General features: G+C 42.0%; 1 protein-coding gene across 1 annotated transcript; it reads left to right on the forward strand.

Annotated features, from left to right (window-relative positions):
• The first annotated feature begins 7,831 nt into the window (after positions 1–7,831).
• Positions 7,832–9,268, forward strand: LOC117281628 (uncharacterized). The gene is made up of 2 exons (XM_070175764.1): positions 7,832–8,484; positions 8,602–9,268. The coding sequence occupies exons 1-2, from the start codon at positions 7,832–7,834 to the stop codon at positions 9,266–9,268; spliced, it is 1,320 nt and encodes a 439-aa protein (XP_070031865.1).
• The last annotated feature ends 2,241 nt before the right edge of the window (positions 9,269–11,509 follow it).

Raw genomic sequence — 11,509 nt, forward strand, 5'->3', positions numbered from 1 at the left:
CTTCTATATTCTTTCCATGTTTACCTTTGCTATATTATTTACTGCTTTTACATGTCATGCAAATACTTGACAACGTGTTATTATTTATGCATAAAGCATGATCCACATCATACTCCACTCGTGACAACTATCAACATAGCGGAACATGATGAGTGTCCGCGCTCTTCCAAAAATTACCCTTTAAATCGGAAGAAAGGCTTATTTGCGGTAGACTAGTCGATCAACAGTGCAATCGACGGTCCCGTGCCTTTCCCTCTCAAGTTCTCCACTTGGGAGTACCAATCTAAATCATTCTAGAAACCCCACTCCAACTTGAAATGTACATGCATCATGCTAAACCTAGTACGAGTTGGAACGTTATTAACATAACAACCCGCTAAGATGAACCTTGTCCAAAGTCGAACGGGATTTCCACAATCCTAATGGGCACTATCATATTATGTGCATTACTTGGAGAAAATACGCCAACGTATTGATCGTTATTGCATAAGTAGTCAAATCTGGAGGGGGAAAGGGCTAACCTTTGTTTGCTTGCAGAAAAATGAAGCATGAAGTCCCCAGGTTCGGTATGGTCCAAAACATCCCACCATTGTTACTTGACTGGTGGAAAGACATTGCACCTTGCGACAAGAATCATTTGAGAAGGGTATTGGGTGACCTTCCATCCTTGCTGAACATTCGACCAAATAGGGCATCGATTGAGGCCGCTACCATGTTCTGGGATGAGAAAGAGCCATTTTTTGATTTGGCAATATAGAAATGACTCCTCTCCTAGAGGAAATAGAAGGCTTCGCCAAGGTACCATGGGATAGTCCGGGATTATGGGTACCAGAGAATCACACTCCTCGCGGTTTTCTATAGATGTTGGTTTTTAAGAAAAATGACGAGCCGCTCTGTTTAAAGAAGCCATGCATCCCTTTTGAATTTCTTTATGAGCATTATGGGCATAGCAAGTCATATCGTCTTCATTGTGAGGAACTTGCTATTACTTCCTTGGGTTGGACGCAACGTCGGGTTTATGTGTTCATTGTCTGCTTCTTGGGGTTGTTGATATTCCCAACGAAAGGGGGAATGATTCATACTCGCTTAGCCATGGTCGCCAGGACTTTGATGGAGGTCATCGAAGTACAAACTTATACCATCATCCCTATGATCTTGGCTGAGATGTACCACGCTCTAGATCGGTACAAGCAGGGATTTGGACACTTTGAGGATTGTAATTTGCTAATACAAGTCTGGCTGCTGGAACACTTTCAGAGAGGAGAGTATAATCAAGAACTTCTGCGACGGCCGTTGAATGACTACATAGCTTACCACCACCCAAAGAAAATGACGTTTATCCGAGACAGGTTTGCACAACCTAGACATGCTGTAAGTTGGGTATGTTTCTTCAGCAATCTCACAGACGAACAGGTACATTGGATGTTTGAATGGTTTCCTAGCAGTGAGTTCATCATCAAGTCAAGAGGGACTACTCATCTGATATTGATTGGGTTATGAGGCATCTATCCTTATGCTCCCATAAGGGTAATTAGGCAAGCAGGGAGAAAACAAGTCATACCTCAGGTTTCCAACATGGTTTAGTACAAGGCAAATTTCAAAGGATACGTCATTCCATTCAAGTACAAGGCACAACATATGTGGAACCAAAAGGTCATTGTGGAAAAAGAAACCATTGAGCCAGACAGGTATCACGCTGGTCATATGTACTACTATTTATCAGGGTTGGAGGATGACGTAGCAAGAGACGTCCATCCGGGAGTCAATTTGATGGATAGGGTCATAGATGAAGTAGCTGAAGCACGAGTTAAGTATAGAAGGCTACGCAAAAGGGTATTCAAGTCTGAAGCTAAACATATGGAACAGCACAAAGTGAACATGGAAGCGATAGAGGAATGGAAGGGTATTGCCACTAAGTCAACGGAAAGATTGGAATACTTGGAACAAGGATTGATGGATCTCGAGGGAAAGATGAGAAAGAGACTCTTAGATTGTCAAGGCACGAATGGCAGTGAAGGAGGACATCTAGCAAAAGCCTACTTACTGTTGGATATGCACGATCTGGGAAACCTGATTGATGGGGTCAAAAGAGCTAAGCACGGAGAAGGTCCTTCAGGGACCAAGTAGACTAAGAAATGATGTTCTTTACAGCTTTCTAGCTTAGCTTTAGATTGAGATTATAATAAGGCTAAATGCCATTAGTAATTTTTATTATTGTCGATTTAGTAAAGGTTTGACTTATTTTCGGTATTAATGAAATGACGCAAATGTTGGCATCAATATTTCTCCAAGTCTACGTGTCGCTCAGGCCTACCTCGGGCACAATGAGGTCCCCAAATTAGGACGCGAATTATTGCATGACTTTGTGAAACATGTTTAATACCACAATCATTCTTTCAATATCCCTTACTAACTTGGTTACCTTTTTGCTTTTTCTTTCTTTTGATTATTCCCATTCCCCAAGGTTAGTTCGTGCATACTGGCATCATCAGCATATCACACTATATCCAGAGGTCCTCCACCTCCTCCTCCACCAAGAGATCCTAAAGGCAAAAACAAAGGAAAGGGAAAATGGATGATTTTAGTGGTATAAGAAAAGACAACGCCGCCATGGCAGAAAATGTTGAAACTTTAGATGGCTGAAGTACTCTGGCACAGGATGAGTTGGTCTTACGTCTAGAACAAAAAATCCTGGAATTACAAGGCGAGCTTGAGCAGGTCCGAAATTTGGCAAACATCTCTCCCTCACTCTTAGTGTCCCTGACATCAACCAGCAAAATTCGACTACCCATAACCAAACACCGCCGCAAAACACACAAAACCAAAACCCACCACCCAATCCTCCTATGCCATACTACTATCCCGCACCTCCCCAGAACCTTAACCTGCCACCAATACCAACCCCTCAACAATACCACCATCATCCAACACAATACCCACAAACCACTACTTATCACACTCCCCAGAATGCGCCATAACCTACTCCCGATCCCCAAAACTCAACCAATGACCACCCTTATACCCAAATGCCGGGAATCCATCAAAGTACTCCGATATATGTGTAAACTTTACCCCACACCCCGCAGCAAACCCTATACATACTCGAATTGACATAGAAAGACCTGCTTATTAAAAACATGGCGGAGGAACTCAAGAAGCTCACTGGTAGAGTTCATAATGTTGAAGTCGGTAAAGGCGTTGAAGGTATAAACTATGAGGACCTATGTATTCAGCTGAATGTGGAACTGCCAGAGGGTTACAAACCTCCCAAGTTCGAAATGTTCGACGGGACTGGTGATCCAAAAGTGCATCTGAGAACATACTGTGACATACTTGTAGGAGTAGGCAAAAATGAATAAATCTATATGAAGTTGTTCATGCGAAGCCTCACAGGAGATGCTTTGTCTTGGCACATCAGTCAAGACCCGAAGAAGTGGGTTAGTTGGGTAAGCATGGCATTAGACTTCATGGACAGATTCAGATTCAACACAGAAAATGCGCCAGACGTTTTCTACATTCAAAATCTCAAGAAGAAGCCAACAAAAACCTTCTGCGAGTATGCTACTCGTTGGAGATCAGAAGCTGCGAAAGTAAGGCCAGCACTTGAAGAATAACAAATGAATAAGTTCTTCATCAGAGATCAAGACCCGCGGTATTATGAAAGGTTGATGGTTATTGAAAATCACAAATTCTCCGACATCATCAAGCTAGGAGAAAGAATAGAAGAAGGGATTAAGAGTGGGATGGTAACCAACTTCGAGGCGCTGCAGGCCACTAACAAAGATTTGCAATCGGGAGGTATTTCGAAAAAGAAAGAAGTAGGTGTCGTAATGGTAGCCCAGAGTCCCAAGTCTCCTCTCACATACCAAACACCTCCACCCACATACTAACCCTCAACCCCCAGATACCAACAACTTGCTACCACCTATCATCCCTATAATACTCAACCCGCATATTACCATTCTCCACCACCCTCCCACCAAAACTACTAAAAGCCACGATCAAATTTTGATCGAAGACCACCTAGACAATACACCCCAATTGCCGAACCCATAGACTAATTGTACGAGAGGCTGAAGGTTGCTGGTTACGTCACTCTCATTCCTGTCGTTGCTATGGATAATTCTTTCCAATGGATCAACCCCAACAAGACATGTGCCTATCATTCAGGCATGAAGGGTCATACCATTGATGACTACCGCACATTGAAAGATAAAATTCAGACATTGATCGACACTAAGGTCATACAAGCGAAGGAAGCTGCACTAAATGTTCGTAACAATCCTCTCCCAGATCATAGAGGCGAAGGAGTGAATGTGAAAGAGACAGATGAAGAATGGGACTCGGAGGGGTCAATAGGACTCATTCGAGAGGGAGATGCTCCTAAAACATATCCAGTCACCCTCACACCGGTTGTGGTCCAAACCCATGTGCCATTTGAAGTTGAGGTATCTACACTCTTCACCGTGATGGTAGCACCCACGCTATCCTACCAGTCTGATACCATCCCATGGGACTATGTTGTGGAAGCAAGGAGAAAAGGAAAAGTAAAAATAGAGAAACAGGGGCAGCACAAGGTATGACTAGAACTGGCCGAGTTTACACTCCTGAGAACCTGGGAGGAACAAGCAAGGAAACCGCTTCTAAGCTACCTATTGTCAAACTGGCAATGATGATATTTGGAGGAAGGTGCAAGCAAGATATTACTCTGTTGTTGACCACTTGAACAAAACTCCCGCTCAGATATCAATATTGTCACTGCTTCAAAACTCAGAAACATACAAGAATGCTTTGATGAAGGTGTTGAGTGAAGCTTATGTACCCACCAACATCACTAGTGGGAAGAAGGCTAACATGGACGGACAGGTATTGGAGAGTCACAGAATCACCTTTCATGAAGATGAATTACCACAAAAAGGATTGAGTCACAACATGGCACTGCACATCACAGTGCGATTTGAGGATAAGTTCATCGCCAGGGTCCTGATAGACGGGGGTTCAAGTCTCAACATATACCCACTGACTACTCTGAAGATATTAGGTAAAGGACTGCACGAGATACAGATGGGAAGCATGAATGTGAAAGCATTTGATGTATCTCAGAGAGCTACCATTGGAGAGATCAACCTCAGTCTACAGATGGGCCCGACTTGGTTTGATATCGAGTTTCAGGTGCTGGATATATCTGCTACTTACAACCTATTATTGGGATGACCATGGATAAATGTTGCTGGTGCAATGGCTTCAACCCTGCATCAGGCTATGAAATTTGAGTGGAATCATCAAGAGGTAATTATTCATGGAGATAGATGTAACCCCATCTACACCAATCAGACTATTCCAGTCATCGAATACAGACAGAAGATGGGTGGAGAAACATACCATCGCATTGAGCGAGTCAACGCAATTGAAATGGACCAATGGAGGAGCAACAAGATAGAAAGCATACTGCTATGGACAGGGTAACCCGGCAAGGGTCTCGGAAAAAATCTCCAAGGGATCACTAAACCCGTACAACCACAATGTTATGGCACGACTTTTGGACTCGGATATAAATATACATGGCAGGAGTACCAGGATTGGTCAACACCATGGCGTGGTCCTTATTATCCACTTGAACAACCAGTACAACCTCCGTACCAAGCATTCCATCAAGCAGACATGATGTGGGGATCCGAGGAAGATGAAGTTTTAGCAGGCATGAGGAAGCTGTTTCTAGACAAGAGGATATGGATTGTAGTGCAATAGTTGATGAGGAGGAGGAGGAAGACCTTACTATTCAGACCATGGAGAAAGGAGCTGCTCTCAAAAACTGGACTGCTGCACCATCACGGGCTCGTCGAGTTCCTGGGTAACCTGGCAAATTAGCATGAATTACTTTAAATTTTGAGCATTTAAGACATTTTTCAGTATTTTGTTTTGAAATAATTGCTTGAGTCATCGAACCATGCTTGTTGACATTTTAAGATTTTATTAATGCATTGCTGCTTTCGTATTTATTATTATTCTTTATATTTTATTTTTTAGTATTATTGTTACTTATCCCGATGAACCTACGACTGTGACATGTAATGAGACAATGTGAGATACGGATAGTGATTCAGAGGATCTGGAAGATATGATACCCGAGGAAATCATCAGATAAGTGGAAGGATTTGAAAACAAACTAAAGTCTAATTTAGAGGAAACTAAGACCGTTAACTTAGGGGATTCTGAAACGGTCAAGGAAACATGTATAAGCATTCATCTATCACCATCAGAGAAGGAAAAGTACATCAGATTCCTAAAAGAATATAAAGATATCCTTGCATGGTCCTACGATGATATGACTGGTTTGAGCACATCTATAGTGGCTCACAAGCTACCCATTAATCCCATGTGTCCACCGGTAAAGCAGAAGCTCAGAAAGTTCAAACCGGATATGAGTTTGAAGATAAAATAAGAGGTCACCAAGCAAATCAAAGCCAAGGTTCTCTGAGTGGTCGAATATCCGACTTGGTTGGCCAACATTGTGCCAGTTCCAAAGAAATATGGGAAAGTTAGAGTATGTCCCAACGATGATTTCCCACTGCCCAACATACACATATTGATTGACAATTGTGCCAAGCATGAGCTCCAATCCTTTGTGGATTGCTTCGCAGGATACCATCATATCTGGATAGACGAAGAGGATGTCGAAAAGACAGCCTTCATTACACCATAGGGGATATACTGTTACAAAATGATGTCGTTTGGTCTGAAGAACGTTAGGGCCACCTACATGATAGCCATGACAACCATCTCCCATGACATGATACATAAAAAAATAGAGGTGTACGTTGATGATGTTATCATCAAATCTAAAAGGAATTCGGATAATATAGTAGACTTGAAAAAGGGTTTTGACCGGCTTCAAAAATACAATTTGAAGTTGAATCCTGCAAAATGTGCCTTCGGAGTCCCTACGGGAAAATTGTTAGGATTCATCGTCAGTCGTCGGGGGATTGAGTTGAACCCATCAAAGGTCAAAGCTATCAAAGACCTACCACCTCCGAAGAATAAGAAAGATGTGATGAGCTTTTTAGGGCGTCTCAATTACATCAGCCGCTTCATAGCACAGTCAACTGTGATATGTGAGCCAATCTTCAGGATGCTGAGGAAAGATGCTGCAACAAGTTGGACTGAAGAATGCTAGAAAGCCTTCGACAAAATCAAGGAGTATTTATCTATACCACATGTTCTAGTCCCACCAGAACCAGGAAGACCTCTGCTGCTTTATTTGTCCGTATTGGAGGGAGCTTTTGTTTTTGTTTTGGGACAACATGATGAAACTGGAAGAAAGGAGCAGGCGATATATTATCTGATCAAGAAATTTATGCCTTACGAAGCCCGGTATTCTTTGCTGGAATGCACTTGCTGTGCTTTGACCTGGATAGCTCAGAGGTTGAGGCATTATTTCTGTGCACACACTATATATCTCATATCAAGAATGGATCCGCTAAAGTACATCTTCCAGAAACACATGCCTACGGGCAAGTTAGCAAAATGGAAAATATTGTTGAGCAAATTCGATATCGTCTATGTAACTTAGAAGGCAGTCAAAGGGCAAGCATTGGCAGATCATCTGGCAAAAAATCCCATAAACAGAGAATACGAACCATTGAAAACGTATTTTCCCGATGAGGAGGTGTCATTTGTAGGAGAATATATCAACAAGGCATATGATGGTTGGAGAATGTTCTTCGATGGAGCAGCAAACTTCAAAGGAGTGGGTATCGGGTTTGTCTTAGTATCAGAAATCGGCCAACACTATTTGGTATCCGCAAAACTCAAGTTTCCATGCACAAATAATATGGCAGAATATGAAGCTTGCATTTTGGGGCTTAGGTTGGCCATTGACATGAATGTTCAGGAGCTGCTGGTAATCAGAGATTCAGATCTTTTGATGCACCAGGTTCTAGGGGAATGGGACACGAAGAACACCAAAATATTGTCATATTTGCACTGCGTACAAGAGTTGATCGAAAGGTTCACAAAGATAGAATTCAAACATGTTCCGAGGATTCAGAATACGTTTTCAGATGCGTTAGCTACTTTGTCTTCCATGATACAACACCTGGACATGAATTTCATCAATCCTATCCCAAAAGGGATTCAGAAACAGTCTGCTTATTGTGCTCATGTTGAAGAAGAGATTGACGGAAATCCATGGTTCCACGACATCAAGAAATACGTGGAAAAAGGAGAATACCTAGAGACTGCTACCCATACTAAGAAGCGCATGCTTCAAAGATTATTCAGCCATTTCTTTCAAAGCGGGGGAATTCTATATAGAAGGACTCCTGACCTGGGGTTACTAAGGTGCGTTGATGCCAAGGAGGCATCCAGATTGCTCGAGGAAATACATGTCGAAACTTGCATACCGCACATGAATGATTTCATCTTAGCCAAGAAGATACTAAGAGTAGGGTATTTCTGGATGACTATGGAAACAAACTGCATCAAGTATGTTCAGAAGTGTCACCAATGCCAGATACATGCTGACATGATACGAGTACCACCCAATGAACTCAATGCATCAAGTTCACCCTGGCCTTTATCCGCTTGGGGTATGGATGTCAGCGGCCCATTCGAGCCCACTGCTTCAAATGGGCATAGGTTCATTCTGGTGGCCATAGACTACTTCACAAAATGGTTTGAAGCTATGTCTTATAAAGCAGTAACTAAGAAAGTTGTAGCGGATTTTGTTCGGGACCGCATTGTTTGTCGATTCGGAGTACCAGAGTCAATCATTACCGACAATGCCGCCAATTTAAATAGCGATTTGATGAAAGACATGTGTGAAACATTCAAGATCAAGCATAGGAATTCCACAACATATATGCCACAAATGAACGGAGTTATAGAAGCTGCCAACAAAAACATCAAGAAGATATTGAGGAAAATGGTGGATAATTATAAACAATGGCATGAGAAGCTGCCATTTGCTTGGCTTGGATATCGTACCACAGTTCGCACATCAACTGGGGCAACTCCCTACCTATTGGTTTATGGTACTGAAGCTATTATTCCTGCCAAAGTAGAAATCTCTTCTCTAAGAATTATACAAGAAGCTGAGCTCAGCGATGCAGAATGGATACGAAGACGCTATGAACAACTAGCTCTCATTGATGGGAAAATAATGAATGCAGTATGTCACAGTCAACTATACCAGAACAGAATGGCAAGAGCTTTCAACAAAAAGGTCAGGCCAAGGCAATTCACGCCGGGGAAATTGGTGCTAAAGTGAATTTTCCCGCATCAGGATGAAGCCAAGGGGAAGATCTCACCCAACTGGCAAGGTCCCTACATGGTTCATCGAGTACTAACAGGAGGAGCACTTATACTTGCAGAAATGGATGGAGAGATTTAGCTGAAACCTATCAATTCAGATGCGGTCAATAGATACTATGTTTAAGATTGTTTGCATTTTTCATTTGATGTAACTGAACTACGCTTGACCTGATTCCCGTTTAAGAGAGGATACATAGGAAGCCTATGGGTTCGGTCACATCCTAATAAAATCTTCATTTCCTCCATGATCAGAAACTGTGGAAAGATTTCGAGTTTGTTCGACTTCATCACGTATAGAACAACCAAGGAATGTGTTGCCGGAAGTATGCATTTAAACTGGGGCAGAATTTTGAGGAGGACCCTCAAAATTCTAAAGCAAAGAGGTTGCAATGTCTTTAAATGTGTCGTAGTCACCGGTTCATCTAAATTATTTGATCTCATGCATTATTATATATTTTAAAACAACTACACTTTTGCAAAACAATTTATCAAGTGCATACATGTTTTTCGAAAACTTTGTTTCTGTGGCAGCCAGATGTTACCCAGGGTAACTCAAGCAGGACCTCAAGACAAGAGTAAAGGCGAAGCAAGGAATCAAGAGCATGAACCAACCGTTTCCCCACAAACTCACAATATTTCTTTGGATGCAGGCACAATAAACACAACAGGAATATTCGCAAATAGATACACGCAGCAAAATCACTATCTTCATAACGACAACGTTACCAAACGCAAACACATCGAGCTAAGAAATACTCCACTCTCTCACAACTATCCTTTGATTTTATTGCATAAGTCTAAGCATTGCCTTTATTTGCATGACACTAAGCATTGTCTCCATTTCCTGCATGAGGTTAAGCATTGCCTCCGTAATTGCATAAGGCTAAGTGTTGCCTTTCTTTGCATAAGACTAAGAATTTTCTCCATTTCTTGCATGAGGCTAAGCATTGCCTCCGTAATTGCATAAGGCTAAGCACTGTCTTTCATTGCATAAGGCTAAGAACTGCCTTCCTTTGCATGAGACTAAGCATTGTCTCAATTCCTTGCATGAGGCTAAGCATTGCCTCCATAATTGCATAAGGCTAAGCATTGCCTTTCCTTGCATGAGACTAAGCACTGTCTCCACTTCTCACATGAGGCTAAGCATTGCCTCCGTAATTGCATAAGGCTAAGCATTGCCTATTCTTTGCATGAAACTAAGCACTATCTCCCCTCATTTGCATGAAACTAAGCATTGTCTCTATTCCTTGCATGAGGCTAAGCATTGCCTTTCCTTGTCAAAGACTAAGCATTGTCTCTATTTCTTTCATGAGGCTAAGCATTGCCTCCGTAACTATATAAGGCTAAGCATTGCCTTTTCTTTACATGAGACTAAGCATTGTCTCCCCTCCTTTGCATGAGACTAAGCATTGTCTCTATTCCTTGCATGAGGCTAAGCATTGCCTTTTCTTGTCAAAGACTAAGCATTGTCTCATTTCCTTACATGAGACTAAACACCGCCTCCACTACACTACATAAGGATAAGCACTACCCCCCTTTATTCGCATAGGGCTAAGCACTGCCCTCATCTCATATAAGACTAAGACTTTTCTTGTCTCGTCCTCGCATACAACTAAACATCACATCTTTGCAATTCGTAGGCTGAAATATCGCCATTTTTGTCTGAAGGCATCATAGTTCGAAAGCACCATCCTCAAAGTCAGGAGACACCATTCCATGGCCTGAGGATCTCTCAAAACTGTACATCATTATTCAAAGGTGTCATAGTCCAGATGCATCATCTTCATGGCCCAAGGATACCATTTCATGGCCTGCTAATCCCTTATCATACGCTTCATGGCCCAGGACATCATGGTCTAAGGACAACATCCTCATCGTCCAAAGATAACCTTCATGGTCCAAAGGGAATTTGCATCATGTTTAAATTATCGCAATGACCCATATATGTTCGCATGCACTATGTTTTAAGTTTTGTAGGTAATTCGGGAGATAATTGTTATAAAAACGAGAGCAATCTTCACTCCATTTTCCGTTAACTCCATTTTCCGTTCACAACGTTCACATCCTTTGACCACCTTGAAACATAACCGACTACCAGTAATTGACTACCATTTACTCCATGACCGTTCAGATATCAGCCTTGTAATACATCCATAATGTTCTTTTCACATTCATGACTCCACCTAAAATTGTCTGT

The sequence above is a fragment of the Nicotiana tomentosiformis genome, chromosome 5 (assembly GCF_000390325.3).
Source record: "Nicotiana tomentosiformis chromosome 5, ASM39032v3, whole genome shotgun sequence".
NCBI classification, from domain to species: domain Eukaryota; kingdom Viridiplantae; phylum Streptophyta; class Magnoliopsida; order Solanales; family Solanaceae; genus Nicotiana; species Nicotiana tomentosiformis.

Bases quoted from the DNA above. Each gene is read 5' to 3' on its own strand.
- LOC117281628 (XM_070175764.1), top strand. From the start codon at position 7,832: ATGGCAGAATATGAAGCTTGCATTTTGGGGCTTAGGTTGGCCATTGAC. The intron at 8,485-8,601 runs GTATGTTCAGAA...TATGGATGTCAG, and splicing joins ATGGAAACAAACTGCATCAA to CGGCCCATTCGAGCCCACTG.